General features: G+C 38.4%; 1 protein-coding gene across 1 annotated transcript; it reads right to left on the reverse strand.

The window, feature by feature from the left end:
• Positions 1-3,010: 3,010 nt before the first annotated feature.
• On the reverse strand, positions 3,011-19,326 carry LOC140924891 (uncharacterized). The gene is made up of 9 exons (XM_073374881.1): positions 19,076-19,326; positions 14,240-14,958; positions 13,429-13,482; positions 12,712-12,777; positions 11,895-11,948; positions 10,177-10,227; positions 8,697-8,900; positions 3,242-5,476; positions 3,011-3,156 (listed from the first exon to the last, which is right to left on the reverse strand). Exons 2-9 carry the CDS (start codon positions 14,937-14,939, stop codon positions 3,011-3,013), a joined length of 3,510 nt encoding a protein of 1,169 aa, XP_073230982.1. The 5' UTR covers positions 14,940-14,958; positions 19,076-19,326.
• Positions 19,327-20,249: the final 923 nt, after the last annotated feature.

A 20,249-nucleotide genomic window follows, 5' to 3' on the forward strand; every position in this document is an offset into this window, starting at 1 on the left:
AATGTGGCCGAGACTCCCCTTGGGTTGAGGTGAACCGCTTTATCCTTGATGCAGTTCCGGTTCAAAAACTACCTGAGTTGGTGGCTCCAACGTGTTGGGGCTGATGGGGCAGCCTAGCAATGGGCCCCTGTTACCGTCTGGCGTTTCGCAAGGAAGTTTCCTTGGTCCACTACTGTTTAGAAGAATCATTAATGATCCCCCGAATGCCTCCGAAGGCAAGGTTATGACTAAACTGTAACGAGAAGTCTAAAGACAACTGAAATTTTAAGCCGACTAGACCTCTTTTCTTGAGCCAACGTTGACAACCAGCAGGATCTTCGTCCACGGTATTTGCATTGTATTTCTTTATCACTCTCTCGAACTGGGGCGAATGGAGTAAACACAAGATTAGCTTTAATAGAAAAAAACTGAATGCAAGGCTGACAATGCACGGCAAAGGACTGATATATTTGGGCACAATATTTCGGGTAACCAAACTAGCCTTTCTCGAAAGAAAATACTATAATTAACGCCTCCTAAAATTAAGGAACAGTTCGTTGAGTGGACCTCTACATTCAAAAGTCTTTATTCAGCGTTAATACTTTGAAATGAAAAGCACTAAGTGTTACGCGGAAGACGAACCACGTGATATACAGTTATAACCTTGTGGACGCGCACCTCCCACCTACCCCTCCCCTGAGCCAACATTTTGCCCTAGGTGAGTAATAAGTGTGAATATTGGCTTAGGGGAGGGGTAGGTGGGCAGTTTCCCAAAAACGTATAATAATCAAAGATCTCAGAGACACCATCTCTATCTCTCTCTCTTGGGACAAGCACATCATGGATACTATCGTCGCCAAGGCCAACAAGCTCCTTGAACCTCTGAAGTGGGCCTGCCCTCTCATAACGGACATCAATGTGAGGCAGACTCACTACCTGTTTCTGGTGAAGTCCCAGGTGAGGCACCCGACTCAAAATTAGTTCCCAAACCAGTACTCGATCGAGCGTGTACAAAGGCGAGCCACACGAAATGTCAAAATGTGGTAAAAAGATAAACTTGGATGTAGCAAATTTTGAACCAAACAAAAGCACTACTCAGATCTGGGTGACACATCATCAGTATGGAATTTCTGGGCTCGTTCTTTGGACGTGTCATGTCGGGGGGGGAGGGGGGGAAACAGTTGTGGCGTCGGGAAATGTCGGCTTTTTTATTTCTCAGGCTACCAGTTTTGAGATTTGCTTCGATCAGAGCCAAACCCTCTCTGTGTGTCAAAGAAGATAGACCCCATCTTAACTGTAAATCCTTCTCTCTAGGGAAGATATTGTTATCCCAGATGTAAGTTCCTCAAGGATTCAAGGACGATCTTTAGCTCCTAACGGTAGCGGCCACCCACGCCGACTTGAGGAAATCCTAAGAACGCCTGCCAGTGAGGCTACTCCTTAAGAAGCTTCTATCGTGTTTACGTCCTCCCCCAAAACTGGACGAGCGTTGCGTGACGACAAATAGAACTGACGAGAAGGAGACTGGGTCACGAAAACAGGGAAGCGAAAAGAAAGGATCATTTTGTCTTCAAAGTGTTCAGGGTTTGAAGGACTCAGCGGCACATCCGCACCAAAACGTCCCTCAAGTGCGTCCCCCCCCCCCCCCCCGCGCCAGGACAAATCACGCGTTTTTTGAACAGTACCCTGGTGCTAGTTTCGCTTCACTGGGAATCTTGGATTTCCGCTTAATTGTTACTTCTTATGTTAGCAGGTGTGTAAGCTGGCACCCATTAAGTCAAAAAAAGCGGTGGCTGCAGTTTACAGTTTCTGAAGGTGAGTTGGTGAAATCAGCCTTCTGACTGCCGGTAAGGCAACTGCTTTCAATCTATTGAGGGCAGGATATCTTGTTACTTGATCAGCAAAAAAGGTTTTTAAACTCAACTAATGGGGAGGCCCTTCCTTTATTCACTTATTGGCCGAAATCGAAGCTCTGCACTTTATTTTGGGCATGAAACAACCGCGCGCTCCACCTTGAAACTACCTCAAGCAGGTCTGGATCCGTTACGGTTTATATACAAAGCTTTACATCTGAGCCGAAGATAAAGTATTTGTGCGGTAAAAGGGGGTGCATACACCCCTCCCCCCTTCCCGTGCAATCCCCTTGCGAGACCCAGCTCTGCTTTTTCTGTCCCAAAAGCAGTTTGCCCTACATTTTGCTGGATGCACAGATTGATTTACTAAGGATGGAGGCCAGGCGGACATTTATAATATTGGTCTAACAGAACTTTAATCATATCAAAAACTAAACTTATATACAAGGATGAATACTTGCAGGAAAGCTAAACATGATGTATCAGTCACTTTTAGAAAAAGCCACAACTGCAAAATAGAATTCTAAGGTGACGGTTACTGTAAATCAGTGAAACCATGATTATCACATTATACTAATAACATTCCTAAAGGAAAATGTCTTCATATGTAGCTGTATGTTTAGTTATCTAAGTTGAATATATATATAAATGTCCATCAATTTGTTCCAGTCTCCATTATGGGTCATTAATACAAGTTGTTCTTTTTTTTTTAAATCACACCCTGTTGCTATGTAAAGCTATAGTAATGACCAAACAAATTTTCTCTTCTCACAAAAACCCACACTATTATTACGAAAAAAACAATATATAAACAGAAACCTAAGTGCTTCGAGATTGCTTAGAAGTTACCTGATTGACGAACTCAAAAAACTTAACTTCTTTTTAAAAAATCGAAAATATAATGTCAAAGAATTATTGCTGTTCGGAAAAATATATTTACACATGCTTAGATAAATACTTTATAGTTTATTTTCCTTGCTTTTGAGAGATTTTTTCCTTGCTGGGTTATTTTGTTAGCTCTAAGGTCTAAGCTTTGTTTCTTTTGCAGTTAGTATGTGTGAGTGCGGTGCCGGCAGTGAAGCGTTTTATACATCCATCAGTTATCTTATTGAGCTTTAAGTTTAGAAAAAGCAATATTGATTCAGCTTTAAGTTGTTTAGTTTGTAGTTAGTGTGGTGTTAATCAGTTATCTGATTAAAAGCGAGGTTTAATCTTTTTAGTTCGCAAAAACCCTGATTGTGTTGGTTGCCAGTTAACAACTTCGCAATCTCAATACATCCTAGCGACTGAAGGTTGCTGAAGCTTAAATCAAAATCCAAAATTCCTTCAAAAGAGAAACATTTACATTGCATACAAGGATTAGATATCTACTTTACAGTATGTGTTCAATGATTTTAGGAGATTTTTACCTTTATCAGTTATTTTGTTATTCAAGAGGTATAAGCTGTTTAGTGTGCGGTTAGTGTGTGTGAGTGCTGTAGATAAATGTTTTACTCCTTCATCAGTTATGTTGTTATAATCGAGGTTTAAGCTGTTTAGTGTGCAGTTTGTGTGTGTGAGTGCTGTAGATAAATGTTTTACTTCTTCATCAGTTATGTTGTTATACCCGAGGTCTAAGCTGTTTAGTGTGCAGTTAGTGTGTGTGAGCGCTGTGGATAAATGTTTTACTCCTTCATCAGTTATGTTGTTACTCCCGAGTTTTAAGCTGTTTAGTGTGCAGTTAGTGTGTGTGAGTGCTGTGGATAAATGTTTTACTCCTTCAGCAGTTATGTTGTTACCCACGAGATTTAATATTTTTAGTTCGCAAAAACCCTGATTGTGTTGGTTGCCAGGTAACAACTTCGCAATCTCAATACATCCTAGCGACTGAAGGTTGTTGAAGCTTAATTCAAAATACAAAATTCCTTCAACAGATTTAAGCGCATGCACTAATGCTAAACAGTCGAGAGGTGACAGGTTACAGTTAATAAAATAAAGCGCATTACAACCAATTTTCTCCAGTTTCTTTTGAACTTCTCGATCAGAGGCTTTGTTCTCATACATGCAATTGAATAGCGTCACCACTAATAACCCGTGTTCAGGAGCTGGCCAAAAGGTCGGTGTTTCAGTTCGTTCCTCTGAATCTTCATTCATCTTGATTTCAACTTCATAAGTAAACGTTTCTGAGGGAAGAAGGTCGCTGAAAATATCTGTTGATTGTCCTTCTTTTTCAGCCAGCAGTCCAGCCACAAACTGCATCACAACCTTCCACGCGCCATCCCGGATGTGATCGGAAACAAACTTCTGCAGGTCTTCGGAACTGTACGTGACCACCAAATACTTCGCCGCTAAGAACTCCTGTATCGTCAGGTGTAAAAAGCAATATTGTTCTCTTCTCTCTGCTAAAGGACTGCCTTTAGTATCGGGTAAACGGTGGAACAACCCATTACTCTCTAGGTCTTTAACTTCGTGTGATTCAAAAATTAGTCTTCCATCTTTAATTCCATCAAAGGCAATTTTTCCCAGACGTGCAAACACATTTTGTACAGGGGAAGAAAGTTCCTTAAACGGCTTTAGGAAAAACGGTTGACCTTGGACTTTATCGTGGCGATATTGATCATCATCGTAACTAAAGTAAAACATCTTTATTGCAATCGAGTATATTTCTGTCAGTCTTGTCGGGAGGCTAGTAAATCCAGTAGTGTTATCAAGCAACTCTAACAAGCACGAACAAATGATGAAACAATTCACAGGAATGTAGCAGAAGGCCAGAACGTTTAAGTTACTGGTGATGTGTTGCTTTATGGTTTCCGCTTTGTCCCCGTTTCTTGTAAACTTCTGTACATAATCTTCCACTTGCTCGGTTGTAAATCCCAGAATTTCAACTGCTTTGTCAAAGTGAAGACTTCCGATAAATGAAACGGCATTAGTTCTTGTAGTCATTAAGACTGTCGCACCGGTAAGAATTTTTCCCGATACTATTTTCTTCAACAGCAAATGGACAGGCATCCTCTCTTCTCCACTGTTTCTGTGCGGAATGTCATCTTCATTGATCTTAGTCCTACCAGAATATTCGTCAAATCCATCAAAAATCACCAGTACTTGTTCTGGGTTGTGAAGGATGTAGTTCCAGATATCTTCGGAGAGAGCTGTTGAATACTCTGAGTGATCTAGAAGGTCGCGAAGATTTAGGGCTTTGTTTATAGAGTTAAACATCCTCAACTTAATGAGGAAAGCGACATTAATATCTATTTGTGATTTTTGTGTTTCGCTGATTAAATTATCGGACGCCCAGTCGCGAAGAATCTTTGTGCTAAACATGGTTTTTCCAATTCCAGGACGACCGACAACAAGAATGTTCCGTCTTACAGCATCAAAAATATCTCCTGGCAGTGTTGGTCGCAAATTTTCATTGGCTTTGAGGTACTCTTTTAGTTGTTTCAATCTGTCTCCAGAAAAGTCATACTTAGCTCTCCCCACATAAACAATTAAATTGGTGAAGATTTCGTCAAGCTTCAGATCTCTTTTAGGTCCTTCGCCTGGATTATGAAAAGGTGATTTAAGATCTCTGTAAGGTCGTTCGGTGACTTTTCGGACATGTTTCTTCATAGATTCGATGAAAGTGGCAACTGATGAGGTTCTCAACTCTTGATGTTGCACTTCTGCTGGAGAAGCAATTGAATTTGATTTGAGATAATAATTATGGAATTGCAAGCCCTCGTTAAGCCCAGAAGGTTTTCTTAACTGTTTGTTGATTACGGTCAGCTCCCGAATGTTTCAAGCCAACAAATCACGCGAGATATGCAGCCAGGGGGGGGGGGGGGGGGGGGGAAGGGGGGGTCGAGCCAAGCTTTACAAGCTATGCTATAAATGTCACTCATATAAACTGCTTGGCAATTTAAAGGCCCATGTTCACCCAAACGGCTTTGCGCGCTTGTTTTTGCTTTGAAACGATTCTTTTGTCAAATGCAGTGTTTTGATTGGCTTCCACTTTGAGGAGCGTTGCGTGACGATACTAAAAACGACTGCGAGGGAGACTACAATTGTAGCTTTTTTCACGCTTGACCGAAGCTCAGAGAGACAGTATCAAAGAGGCCAGTAAGACTTTTAATTCTTTTCCAAATGGAGAAAGATATATCGCCGACTTCGTTAAATGTCACCGTAGAAAGCACCTCAAAATTTAAACTGGTAGTGAATGCATATGGATGCCTTGTTCAGTCCGATGAACACAATGAAGGTCATAAATTACGAAACGTCTAAGCACCAGGTGAGGTTTTCCTGAAGCCCGATTCGACTGTGAAATGTTTTGATTCCTCAATCTATTATTTGTGTTAATTCTTAGGAAGCTTTTAGGTATGTGTTCTCGAAAGAATAAGCGAGAAGTTGTGTTTGCAAAGCGCCGAATCAGCACTGCATACAGTCTGTAATCGCTGTATTACACTTTCTTTAGGTTTTGCTAAGGATTGGTTTGCTAATAAGAGTTCTCGCCACTTTAGAGCCCGCTTTAATCGTGATACGCCAGACGATAAGTTTACGTTAAGGATATCACTCGCTTCATAGGTTAAATTAAATAAAGCATTGTTCATGTTAGATTGACTCGCTTGTTTTGCTTTCAACTGATTTCAACGGGACCTTTGTTTACAATTGAACATTCGATGTAGAAGGAACTCGGCAAACACGCTGTCTGTAGAATTTACAGCCAAGAGTTTCTTTCCCATCTCTCCAAGGGATTAAAAAAGCGGATTCACGGAGACGAATGTACTTCGGCGACCCCCGTCGACGCGGTCTTCCAACCATGCTTCCAACCGTTCGTTTCGATGGAGCCGCCATCGAAAGTGCTGCAGTGAAACAAACACTCACAGAAACATAAAGGCTCGATACCATTCCAAAATATCCAAAAAGATGTAAAGAAAAATACCAAAAGAACTTGTTGAGACTTTCTTTTAAACCAGATTTAGCGAACTGTAGAAGATTAACAAAGATTGACTTTACACACTAAAGGCAGCGATTTTCAACTACGCGAAATGTTTTTTCTGGAGTACAGGGCGCGCAATGCATCTAGGGTGAACATGGGCCTTTAAAAGAATGAGAAATTAACCCAAGGCCGACCCGAAAGCCCTTAAGGGCCCATTGTTGTATTTCGTGAATTGGGTCACACGACATTGTCACGCGATATTTGTTATAATTATAATCATTAAATTATTACGCAATATTATCAGTTGTGTTCATTTTTAAGATGTTGCAAAAGGCTAAATGCTTAGAAAAACGTGCATTTTTGATAACTTTCCCCTATTTTGCTGAAAAAAACTATGTAAGAGGTTGGGAAGTAAATTTTCCTGTAGATTCGAAATAGGAGATCAGAATTTGCAAATTGCTACCGCAAGTGTGTAATTTGATACTCTTTAGGGTAGCTCCAAAACAGTTTTTTCAATTTTTTTTCATCAAATTTTAGCGTTCAGTTATATCATTTCTGTCATATGTTGGCGCTCACATATAGGCAAATCCTTGCTGACGTCACTGTTTTCCTTTTTTCTCATTAGCATACGAGGTAACCTATAGAAGACGTGGCCGTATACACAAATTTGGTTCAAAAATTGAAAGAGTTGGTTAATTTGAGCAGTTTGTCCAAGTTTCAGCTCTTTGCAATCAATAACAAAGGAAATAGTAGCAATCAAATACTACGAAATTACTGGGTGGCAACAACGTTAATGAGTTCACACATTCTTTGTAAAGTTCGTAATTTTTTCAAAAGAATTTCTCTGAAACTGTTCGGTACATCGGGCTCAAATTTTCAGAGATAACTGAAATTATTATGCCCTTTCAATATTCGCGGATTTTATTTTATTAGCTTTATCAGATAATAATAAGCATATGTTAATGAGGCCAAAATTGTAAACAAGGATTCGCCTATTGACTATAGGGTGGAATGAGAAGTGTCAAGAAATGCAAAGAATTTTTTTGAAAGTTTGTAAATTTCATTAGTTGTTCCAAAATTGATTATGGTTGTTCGACGTGATAAGAACTTTGCAACTGGATCAATGGAGGGCCTGCAATAACCTTTGTCAAAACTGGGAGTACCCAGGCAAGATCACCGGACTTGGCAGGTCTGATAGAGTAATTTATTGCTCCATTACTAACTTCCCAAGTGACTTATGGTCACTCTGATCGATTGCATATATACATTTAACTATAAGTAGGTAAAGCATGATCATCTGGGCGAGTGTACTCCTGAATGTTGACAGTCAATGACGTTTTGACAACCTGCGCGGTAGTCATCTTTTCTTTGGAGTCAAAGTGAGTTGTATCAAATCAGTTGAAACTCTGGTTATTGGCCAGATTGGTCAATTAAGTGTCAATGTTATTGGTCATTTGACACTTAAGCTGTGATGTTATTGGCTATGAAGGCTCTAAATGTGATTGGTGCTTTTTGATCCATCTTTTGTCACAACTGAACGGTCATTGATTGTTAGTCAAATTGTCTGTTGCCAGTTATCAACAACAGTCCTATTCAGGACAAAACTCACCCAAACGATCATATTCCACCTAATCATGAAATGACTCCTGGGTTCAAACCTTTCACAGTTATACATCTTACTTCTATGTAGCCAGAGTAAACCACGTTCAAAGCCACGGTTTGAACCAGTTCAGGGCAATTATTTCGACAAGTTTTCTTCAAGTTAATATAAATGATAGTTAATGGAGTGTTTTTTGATCACTTACTTTTTGTTAGACAAATTATTTCATTTTATTCTTTAACTGAAAATTTTGTTTCCCTTAAAGATGTATTAAAGTAAAAAAGTAAATAATAGAAAAAGTAATGAGTCTGAGAGTCTATAAAAACAATCAACAGACTCTGGCCTAATCTATTTTTGACCTTATTTTTACCTGGTGTTTGTGAGGGATCTGTATCAGAAGATTCTTGTTTGGAACTGCCACCTGATGTTTGTGACGGATCTGTATCAGAAGATTCTTGTTTGGAACTGCCACCTGATGTTTGTGACGGATTTGTATGAGAAGATTCTTCTTTGGAAATGCCACCTGATGTTTTTGAGGGATCTGTCTCAGGAGATTCTTGTTTGGAACCACCACCTGAACAACAAGAAATTATGTGAATGAACAAGACTGTCCAGGCTAAAAATTCACCACCACATTTACATCAGTGCAAATTTTCAGAGATAACAGAAATTGTTATGCTCTTTCAGTATTTGGAGATTTTATGTTATTTGCTTCATCAGATAATAATAAGCATATGTTAATGAGGCCAAAAATGTAAACAAGGATTCGCCTATTGGCTATAGTCAGTTCAGGACGCCTGTGGTAATATGAAAGGAGAATCTAGCAGCTGATCAAATGTTACTGGTGGCTTTTTTCCAGCCATCTGTTTCATTACAGTCTGAGGATGGCAAGATATGAAAATTATTAACTGCCTATGATTTGTCACATCCATAGGCAGATTTGCTGCAACTTGAATAAGCATAAGGTGGGGAATGCAATCAGAAGTGTCAAGAAATGCAAAGAATTTTTCTGGAAGTTTGTAAATTCCATTCGTTTTTCCAAAGTTGATTATGGTTGTTCAACGTGATAAGAACTTTGCAACTGGATCAATGGAGGGCCTGCAATAACCTTTTTCTTATGGTCACACAGATTGAATGCATATATACATCTAACTATATTAAAGTAGATGCAGCATGATCATCTGGGTGAGTGAAGTCCTGAATAGGACTCTTGTTGACAGTGAGTGATGTTTTGACAACCTGTGCAGTAGTCATCTTTTCTTTGGAGTCAAAGTGAGTTGTATCACATCAGTTGAAACTCTTGTTATTGGCCAGATTGGTCAATTAAGTCTCAATGTTATTGGTCATTTGTCACTTAAGCTGTGATGTTATTGGCTATGAAGGCTCTAAAGGTGACTGGTGCTTTTTGATCCATCTTTTGTCACAGCTGGACGGTCATTGATTGTTAGTCAAATTGTCCTTTGTCCAGTGATTCTATTGTTGTCAGTTATCAACAAGAGTCCTGTTCAGGACCAAACTCACCCAAACGATCATTTTCCACCTACTTATGAAATGACCCCTATACATCTTGCTTGTATTTATCCAGTGGAAACCACCTTCTGAGAGAGAGTTTGAACCAGTTCAGGGCAATTATTATTTCGACATGTTTTTTTCAAGTTGGTATGGGGTGCTTTTGATCACTTACTTTTTCGGCAAATTATTTCATTTTATTCTTGAACGGAAAATTTTGTTTCCCTTAAAGATGTATTAAAGTAAAAAAGTAAATAATAGAAAAAGTAATGAGTGAGAGTCTATAAAAACAATCAACAGAATAATTTTATGGCCTAATCCATTTTTGACCTGATTTTTACCTGGTGTTTGTGATGGATCTGTAACAGGAGATTCTTGTATGGAACCACCACCTGAACAACAAGAAATAATGTGAATGAACAAGACTGTCCAGGCTAAAAATTCACCACCACATTTCCATCAGTGCACATTTTCAGAGATAACAGAAATTCTTATGCTCTTTTAATATTTGGAGATTTTATTTTATTAGCTGTATCAGATAATAATAAGCACATGTTAATGAGGCCAAAAGTGTAAAAAAGGATTCGCCTATTGGCTATAGTCAGTTCAGGATGCCTGTCGTAACATAAAAGGAGAATCTAACAGTTGATCAAATGTCACTTGTGGCTCTCAACGGGGGAACCGGGGTAATAACCCTTGTCAAAACTGGGAGTCCCCAGGCAGGAACAGGGGACTTGGCAGGTCTGATACAGTAATAATTACTGTATCAGGCCTGGCAAAACCCCCTTGTAAACTTTACTCATTTCCAAAGTGGCTTATGGCCACCTTGATTGAATGCATATACACATCTAACTGTTAATAGGGGGCTTAAGCAAAGATGTTTTTGAATGACGCACATCAACTGGAAGTGAAGCATTTTCCCTTTTAATATGCCTTGACGCTACCAAATTTGTATTCTTAAGTGTCTGTTCTGATGATTTGCCCAAAAATTGGGTCAACATCACGAACCAAGATTGCAAAAAGTCCACTTCTGGTTGACGTCCGTCGTTCAATCTGCAAATTATAAATAACTTTTAAGAAATTGTTTTGTTGACCTTCTATTCAAAGTAATGATGAGTTTAATTTATTAGAGGCCTGGTCTGAAAACAGGTGTGGATTTTGGAGGCCAGAGGCCTGTTTCTCAATAGCCCCAGTAACATTTTGGGCCTGGAACGCTGTTTTGTGGTTGCCCTGTTTACATTCAAGATCAAAGTTTCAATAGTTTTTGAAAATGATACAGTGAAACTCTCAGTTAACGAAGCAAAATTGACTGGTTTGTGAGCTAGGAACTGTGCTACTATTTAACTAGATTTGGATTTTAAAATTTGCTTTAGTTATCTTCTAAACTTGTTTCCTCGCCCTTACTGCCATGGTCTTCATCAACATTTTTTGACCTGCCCTGCCCTGTTTAGGTTCAAGATCAAAGTTTCAATAATTTTTGAAAATGATACAATGAAACTCTTAGTTAACGAAGCAAAATTAAGTGGTTTGTGAGCTAGGAACGGTGCTACTATTTAACTAGATTTGGATTTTAAAATTTGCTTTCTAAAGTTACAGTTTGAGGATGGCAAGATACACGCCCCTAGATTGCAAAAAGACCACTTCCGGTTGACGTCAGTCACTCAAAAATATTGTTGCTTAAGCTCCCTAATAAGCCAAAGGAAATGTACGTAGCTTGTTCCAGGCATTCATCTCCCTCTCCCTCCCCTTATTTTCTCCTGCTCTCTGACTTTGTACCACATTCCACTATCTGATTGCCTGGAACAGGCTAGAGGAACCACCATCTCAGCCAGAGTTTGCACCAGTTTAGGGTAATTTAATGAGAAACAATGAGAAATGGTGGTATGGGGTGTTCATTTACTTTTTGCTAGGAACTGCTATAGAACTGCTTTATCTTTTAAAGATGTAAGTAAAAAAGTAAAGCAATAACAGAAAAAGTAATAAGTCATAACTTTCTACAACAACATGCAACAGAGTCTGGCCAGATTAAGTTATCTATATTAATTGACCTGATTTTTACCTGTTGTGTGTGATTGATCTGCAGTATCAGGAGATTTGTGTTCGGAACCACCACCTGTAATTACAACAAGAATATGAGTGAACAAGACTGTCCACACTAAAACTTCAACAGGACTTATATAATTATTGACCAACATGTTTACATCATATTTGCAAATAAGCTACCCATTCAACCTCTAACCCAAGCAGTGAGCAGGATATGTTTGCCACATGAACCTAGCTTCATGGCCTTAAGAATCAGTTATCCTGTAGCTTATTTGTAGAGCATATGGATTTCAGAAGGTCATAGGATCTACTTCTGTTCCCCACTGGGGTGGCTGTACTCCCTCATATAGGCCATATTGGTATGTGCTGCCCCGTTTCGGTCTGAAAAAGGGTATAGACTTTGCCCATCTTGGTCTGGAATCGGGTCTGGTTTTTGAGGGAACTACAGGAGTGTATGAATATATTTGTTGTTTCAATTCCAAATGAATAAGAAAGAAAGAGTAATCCGCAAATTATAAATAATTTTTAAGAAATTTTTTTTGTTGACCTTCTAATCAAAGTAATGACGAGTTTAATTTATTAGAGGCCTGGTCTGAAAACAGGTATGGATTTTGGAGGCCAGGGGGCTGTTTCTCATAGTCCCAGTAACGTTTTGGCCCCAGAACACTGTTTTGTGGCTGCCCTGTTTACATTCAAGATCAAAGTTTCAATAATTTTTGAAAATGATACAATGAAACTCTCAGTTAACGAAGCAAAACTGACTGGTTTGTGAGCTAAGAACTGTGCTACTAGTTAAGCAGTTTAATTTGGATTTTAAAATTTGCTTTAGTTACCTTCTAAACTTGTTTCCTTGCCCTTACTGCCATGGTCTTCATCAACATTTTTTGACCTGCCCTGCCCTGTTTAGGTTCAAGATCAAAGTTTCAATAATTTTTGAAAATGATACAATGAAACTCTCAGTTAATGAAGCAAAATTGACTGGTTTGTGAGCTAGGAACGGTGCTACTATTTAACTAGATTTGGATTTTAAAATTTGCTTTAGTTACAGTTAGAGGATGGCAAGATACACGCCCCAAGATTGCAAAAAGACCACTTCCGGTTGACGTCAGTCGCTCAAAAATATTGTTGCTTAAGCTCCCTAATAAGCCAAAGGAAATGTACGTAGCTTGTTCCAGGCATTCATCTCCCTCTCCCTCCCCTTATTTTCTCCTGCTCTCTGACTTTGTACCACATTCCACTATCTGATTGCCTGGAACAGGCTAGAGGAACCACCATCTCAGCCAGAGTTTGCACCAGTTTAGGGTAATTTAATGAGAAACAATGAGAAATGGTGGTATGGGGTGTTCATTTACTTTTTGCTAGGAACTGCTATAGAACTGCTTTATCTTTTAAAGATGTAAGTAAAAAAGTAAAGCAATAACAGAAAAAGTAATAAGTCATAACTTTCTATAACAACATGCAACAGACTCTGGCCAGATTAAGTGATCTGTATTAATAATTAATACAGATCACTTATTGACCTACAGATCAATTATTGACCTGATTTTTACCTGTTGTTTGTGATTGATCTGCAGTATCAGGAGATTTGTGTTCGGAACCACCACCTGTAATTTACAACAAGAATATGAGTGAACAAGACTGTCCACACTAAAAATTCAACAGGACTTATATAATTATTGACCAACATGTTTACATCATATTTGCAAATAAGCTACCCATTCAACTTCTAACCCAAGCAGTGAGCAAGATATGTTTGCCACATGAACCTAGCTTCATGGCCTTAAGAATCAGTTATCCTGTGGCTTATTTGTAGAGCATATGGATTTCAGAAGGTCATAGGATCTACTTCTGTTCCCCCCTGGGGTGGCTGTACTCTCTCACATAGGCCATATTAGTATGTGCCGCCCCGTTTCGGTCTGAAAAAGGGTATAGACTTTGCCCATCTTGGTCTGGAATCGGGTCTGGTTTTTGAGGGAACTACAGGAGTGCATGAATATATTTGTTGTTTCAATGCCATTATAAGAAAGAAAGAGTAATCTGCAAATTATAAATTACTTTTAAGAAATTTTTTTGTAGACCTTCTAATCAAAGTAATGATGAGTTTAATTTATTAAAGGCCTGGTCTGAAAACAGGTATGGATTTTGGAGGCCAGAGGCCTGTTTCTCAATAGCCCCAGTAACGTTTCGGGCCCAGAACGCTGTTTTTTGGTTGCTCTGTTTACGTTCAAGATCAAAGTTTCAATAATTTTTGAAAATGATACAATGAAACTCTCAGTTAACGAAGCAAAATTGACTGGTTTGTGAGCTAGGAACTGTGCTACTATTTAACTAGTTTTGGATTTTAAAATTTGCTTTAGTTACCTTCTAAACTTGTTTCCTCAACATTTCTGCCATGGTCTTCATCAACATTTCCTAGCAGCAGTTGGAAGAGATTTTCTTTGGTTTTTGCTACATGAATAATGGTCAACAGACAGAGTAGAAGGGAAACTGCCATGACCACAATGATAGCAATGTTCACTTTTGATTTCTCTTTGTATCGCAGGTCATTGCATGTAATGTTAACGGCCACTTGGGTGAATGAAGAGAGTGTTGTGTTTGTCACAGAGCACGTATACTCGGCAGGAAAAGTGAGTGTCTGGTAATGACAGAACAGACCCATCATGACAGCAAGAATGGCGCATTGAATGCAAATGTGACAAATGAACACACAATAAAACTGTTTCTCCACTATTTTCTTTCTGTTTTCCTCCTGATGGAACCTTCGCAGTATTGCAGCCCCCATAAGGGTAAAAAACAACCAAACAGATGCTGACACACCATAAGTAATACCAGCAAAGTCCAATGGTGTTAGCAGTGGGCTTGTGGCAGAAGTGTAGTTGTCATAACAGCGCTGTCTTGTGAAGTCATTAGGCTTAGGAACACAGTTGAAATTGAACCTGTCTTTGCCATGATAGTCCCTCAGTAGATCTATTACAAAAGGCCAGGATATCACAGAAACCACAAAAAGAAAGCCACTGAATATGGTCTGAGACCTGAGTGCAACTTTGAACAGATTATCCATTACAAACAGGGATCAAGATCTGGAAGAAACAAAATAAATAATGGAAGGGTAAGAATAAACAAATTTCATTCATAAACAAATTAAAACTCAAAGACAAGTTAAAGTTTCAAATCAGAGTTGACAATGCATTATAAATGAATGGTAGATGCATGATTAGGGAAGAAAAAAAAAGTGAAAGGGGATGCAGGCAGTGCTGTCAACTCTCCTGGATAATCCGGGAGACTCCAGTTTTTGGACCGTATCTCCCGGTCTCCAGATTTGAGGATGAAATCTCCTGGATAATCACCAATGTTTGCCATTTCAGTAGACTCCAAGTAAACAAGAAAATTTCAACTATTTTGCTTTGTTTGAGCTATTTTACTGTTAACATTGAACATTTCCTCATAAACTCCGGTATGCCATTTGTAATTTTAGCATACAATGTGAATGGTAGCAAAAGCACAAAAAGCAAGTCAAATTTGTACACTAAACTTACATCAAGTAAAAGTACACTCCCTACACAGACTCAGTAGAAATGGATAAAGGAATGCAATATCAAAGGCGACAAGTGCATCAAATAGTATGAGGCCTATCAATTAGTTCTAAAATGTACTAAAAGCACAAGACTGGTAGAATTTCAATTCACACTTCTGCACAGACAAATATTGACCAAAAATTGGAATAAAAGACGGTCCAAACTGCTCCTTTTGTAACGAAGAACTAGAAAAACTGATGCATCTATTTTGGTCTTGTTCCAAAGTAACCAGTGCCCTTTTGGAATTCCTTAATCCGATGACTTTAAATTACTTTATCACAAATTATCCCACAAAATTACAAAATAAATTTTTCTACAGGCTTTGCTTTGACACCAGACGCCTCTAAAAACCATAATCAAATAAATTTCTGTCTATCATTAGCCAGACATTATATTTGGATATGTAAAAATAAGAAAGCCCCTCCCTTCATACAAGACTTTCTACATTATCTTAAATCAACCTATTTACTTAAGCTAAAACCTGGTGATGGCCCCAGTAATTACTGGGAGTTATTTCAGACTTTATCTTGAAAAATCTTAGTTTGTTGATGTTGTTCGATTCGCTCTCTAAGTCGGTCCCCCGCATAAAATTGTTCAAATTATAACCTTCCTTCACTGCCTACTTAAACAAGCTTAACTGTCTTGATAATTTATCTGTATTGCATAGTATCATAGTAATGCTAGTGTTAAATTGTAAGCTAGTTAGCCAGTTATTGTTAGTGTAATCTTGTAAGTTTAGTTATTGCTAGTGTCAACTTGTGAGTTAGTAATTGTTAGTGTTAACTTGTAAACTGGTAGTTACTGTTAGCCAAGTTGTAACCGTTTAGGGTATTAGGGTATTGCATGTAATCTGCTGTTTGCTGGTAAAAATAAAAAATAAAAATAAATGAAATTAAAAGTTTTCTTAAAAAAATAAAATAGAAATAAAATAATGTAATTACTGAGAAGTAAACCAGTCAAGTCAAATGTTACAATATGCCATGAATTTGTGATGATCGGGTATTTTTACCACAAATGATGTCATTAATAGAGCACCATGACATTATCTTTCATCCCCTTCCTTATCAATTTTCAATATTTGAGGACGTGGGGGGTTGACAGCCCTGCGCAGGGTTCGAAAAAAGTCCCGTCTGCCTGTCCGGGACAAGCAGATTTTCTTCCGGGGCAAGTAACTTTTAAATTCACTTGCCCAATGGGCAAGGGTCTAAGAAAGTCATCTTCTAACTAAATCATTAACTAAGATGAGCCAGAAGAGGCCCCAGGCAAGCCAAAGGACAAACTGCAATTCAAGTTTTTTTCGAGCCCTGGGACGTATTTGACGATTTAGCTGGACAATAAAAAACTGCTGATCAAATAGCCGTAACGTTCTATGCACAAGTTAGAGTTGTAAACACATTTGCTTCAACAATAAACACTGCCCTTTTTTCCTTTGTTTTTTTTAATACCTTGCCAATTTTCACATCCTGTAGAGTTTCGCTTAAATCCCTGGTTAACTTTAAAAAAATTCTCTGTGTGAATCATAATTCTCTAAAAGAGTTTTAAGTCACTGGGAATCTATCAAATCGATACATGGCTCCTGTAGTCTCCTGCTAAAATCAAGTGACATGTCTACAACTTTATACACACTCTGAATTCTTCACTTGAATTCACATTCAATTTGTGTTTCAATGTGCGTTCCATACTTTCTGCATGATTTTAATGCAATGCTTTATATACAATAAGGGCTTAAACTTGTTTTGGTTGATAAACATCATGCAAGGGAAAGGGGGGTCTTTTATAGAGATCTGTTACAGATATTTGTCTGCCCAAAAACGAGTTGCATCTGAGCAAAAATAAGTTTGAATGAACAACTTGACCAGCCAGCTGGGAAATTATTTCAAGCCCTGGAGGAGCTAGTCTCCTTTGCACCTAACTACTTGGGCCAATCACTTTGCTCCTTTTATTTGACCAGATGATGGCCAGGTGTCTTTGGCAGATCTCAATTTTGGAGCCTGGATCGCATTAGAAATTGGCAATTGCAGAGTTAATCGAAAGGAAAAAATGACATTTTCGTTAATTTTGCCGACTGGCTTCAGAAAATCTATAATTTTTCAAGCATTGCTGCAACTCATTGACCACACATCATATCTAAGTTCCGAATCTAAGTTTTCTCTCTTTTGTTTGAACTTCACTACTGCAGGAAACTACAGTGAAGTGCTGTTCTTTGTAAAATAATGCATAGTTAAGTACTGTTTTCATGGTGTGCAGTGGACAGCTTCTTGAAAAAAAGGGGGAGTTTGTCTTTGATTTTTAAACTTTGTTTTATCTTCATATCAACAAGCACATGACAACCTGAATTTTTCAGTGCATTCAGCACTCACAGTGACATTAGCATTTTTAAAAATTGCTGCCTTTTTGCTCAGAAATGTGGATACCTTTTCAGTTTATTTTCTCTCATATAAGGATTTGCCACTGCAAAACAAGCCTGTGTAAGAAAATTTGGCAATTTTTAAGCAATGAGTCATTTCCAGCAACATTGCGACATGGGCCATTATGCAACACGAGCACCTTTCAAAATTGCTAAGAATAATTATTGGTGAATGATAGAATAAAGTCAAACTTGTGTTAAGTGGTTAACGGGCTATGTAGGTTTGTGTTGCTGTGAAGGGTATGGTTTTCAAACAGTTAAGTCTGAGATAGGGTATAGAATGAAATCGGAGAGTTTGGCTCACATTCCAGAAAACTGATCAATTGGTTGAAGATTTTAGTCTACACTAAGAAAACGGGGATTCCATTTCAAAAAAATGAAATTGGCCATTAAGGTATATTGCAATTCAGTTTAATAGCAAAGAAAGCATTGATAGATGTGTATCATCAAAAATAGCAACTCTAAGGTCAGAAGGGTTTTGGGAGTTTTGCAAGTGTGGCTGAGGATTCTATGGTCTTAACAGAGTTTTAACCTACCGGTAGTTAACAATGTTCAAATCACTTGAGAACAATAGATTTAATAACTAGGATAGGTTTTTTAAAACCACCTCACAGAGGAGTTAAACAAAGGTTAACACCATCAATAATTGATTATTGATTATTAATCATCTCCACCTGTGCCTGAGAATTTTCAGAATTTAGGTCTTACGATGCACACACTCACTAAGTTTTGAAAATTACTTTTTTTGACTTGCATCCAGGTTTGGCTTTTCTTTTTCAACAAACTTGAGTCTGGCAACCAGGTAACGTTTAGAAGAGTTTTTGTCCAGCTTATTCAAAAAGTAACCTGGTTAACTTGCTAAGTGTGGCCTCAGCTATTGTGCAACATTATTTTGTATTTTGAGTTCACATTATCTTCATTCTATTATTTTTCATATTGCGGAAATCCCATTATGCCGCACTCTAGGAAAACCAAGGGTAATAATTTCAGTGCGAAAATCTTGTTTAGCTCAGTACAGCTAAATGGGGACACTTAAAATTAAGATATATAGAAAAGACAAATAAATATTACTATATCAAAACAAACAGCAACATTGCTGTCCAAAATGCATGTACATAGCTACAAGACTTTGCTTTAATTAATACTGGGGATATACCAAATAACAAATGGCCGAAGTACATTCTGATCTAAATTCTCTTTCAAAATTGTACTTACTATTTTTGTGCGGAGCATCTTTTCTCCCTTTTCGCTCATTAAAATTGCAGGTAGTAAAATGAGCAACATAGGGTGTCATTATGTTCTTTTTTGAAGCAGGAAAAAGTAAAACGGAGTGCTGCCGATTAGAACGTACGCATGATTCTTTCACCAATGAAGTGAAAAATTCCGGTACACTTTGAAGGTGTTTCGATATCACAATGGACACCAATACCATCAGAAACATCATGCAAAGGCGTTACACTGTTTTCTGGATGATACTACACGGGAATTTTTGGTTCTCATTGCAGTGCAAGCGATAGAGAACGATAACATGCAGGCTCCTGCAGGCAGGCGTTGCGTGAGACAAGGGGAAACGGGGGAGACTGGATTATGGACAGGGGAGGGGCGGGGATTCAGGGCGGAAAAACGTTCTGCGCAAGCTTCTGCGCATCCCTTATCGCAGGCTCAAGGCGGGCTTTTCTGTGTGTTGACTGTGCTGACTGTGTTTGTTTGTTGCTGGAGTTCTGAGTGAAATGCACGAGGTGCGAACGTTCGCTCCTTGTAAAGCATTTTTAATTGACATGTTTGCTTTTTTTCCGTCGCTTGAAAATTACTTTGGATTCAGAACAACCAATGTTAAAGGAAAAACGGATCACTCCGTCAGTTTCCAGTGGAATAAAAGGTTTTGAACATTTTTAAAGAGGCGAGTATTTTTTTGTATTGTGCATCCCGGATTAATTTGTGAGTTGATTTCGCCGGGTTAAATTAAGACCCGTTCGTATTCTGTTATTAGTAGTTACGGTTACTTTTTTTACACGCCCAGATTTATTACCTTGCAGAACCAGCTTTATCTTTGTCTTCAGTCAAAGAACCATATTGCTTTTATAACGCATCAGAATGAACAAACTTGTGCGCTTATTTTAACTTTCTCGGAAATAGAAGGCCAGCAAGCTTACTCAGGATCATTTTTCTGTTGCTCATGTAATAGTAGCCAGAGTTTTTTTCATTTTTCATTACACAGTTTTGTTTCCCAGTGCACTGTGAAAGTTTTTGTTCTTTATAAAAATAACTTTCTGTACGCAAATTGTCCTTTTCACTCAGATAGAGAACGACAACTGCCGGCAGTGACTTCAAAACAATTGACTCTTTGCCCGTAAGCAATTGCTGCAGCTTGATTTGACTGAAGCGAGCA

Source organism: Porites lutea, chromosome 14 (assembly GCF_958299795.1).
Source record: "Porites lutea chromosome 14, jaPorLute2.1, whole genome shotgun sequence".
Taxonomy (NCBI): domain Eukaryota; kingdom Metazoa; phylum Cnidaria; class Anthozoa; order Scleractinia; family Poritidae; genus Porites; species Porites lutea.

Bases quoted from the DNA above. Each gene is read 5' to 3' on its own strand.
- LOC140924891 (XM_073374881.1), bottom strand. From the start codon at position 14,939: ATGGATAATCTGTTCAAAGTTGCACTCAGGTCTCAGACCATATTCAGT. The intron at 12,778-13,428 runs GTAAAAATCAGG...GAACCTAAACAG, and splicing joins AGATCAATCACAAACAACAG to GGCAGGGCAGGTCAAAAAAT. The intron at 10,228-11,894 runs GTAAAAATCAGG...CTTGTTGTTCAG, and splicing joins AGATCAATCACACACAACAG to GTGGTGGTTCCATACAAGAA.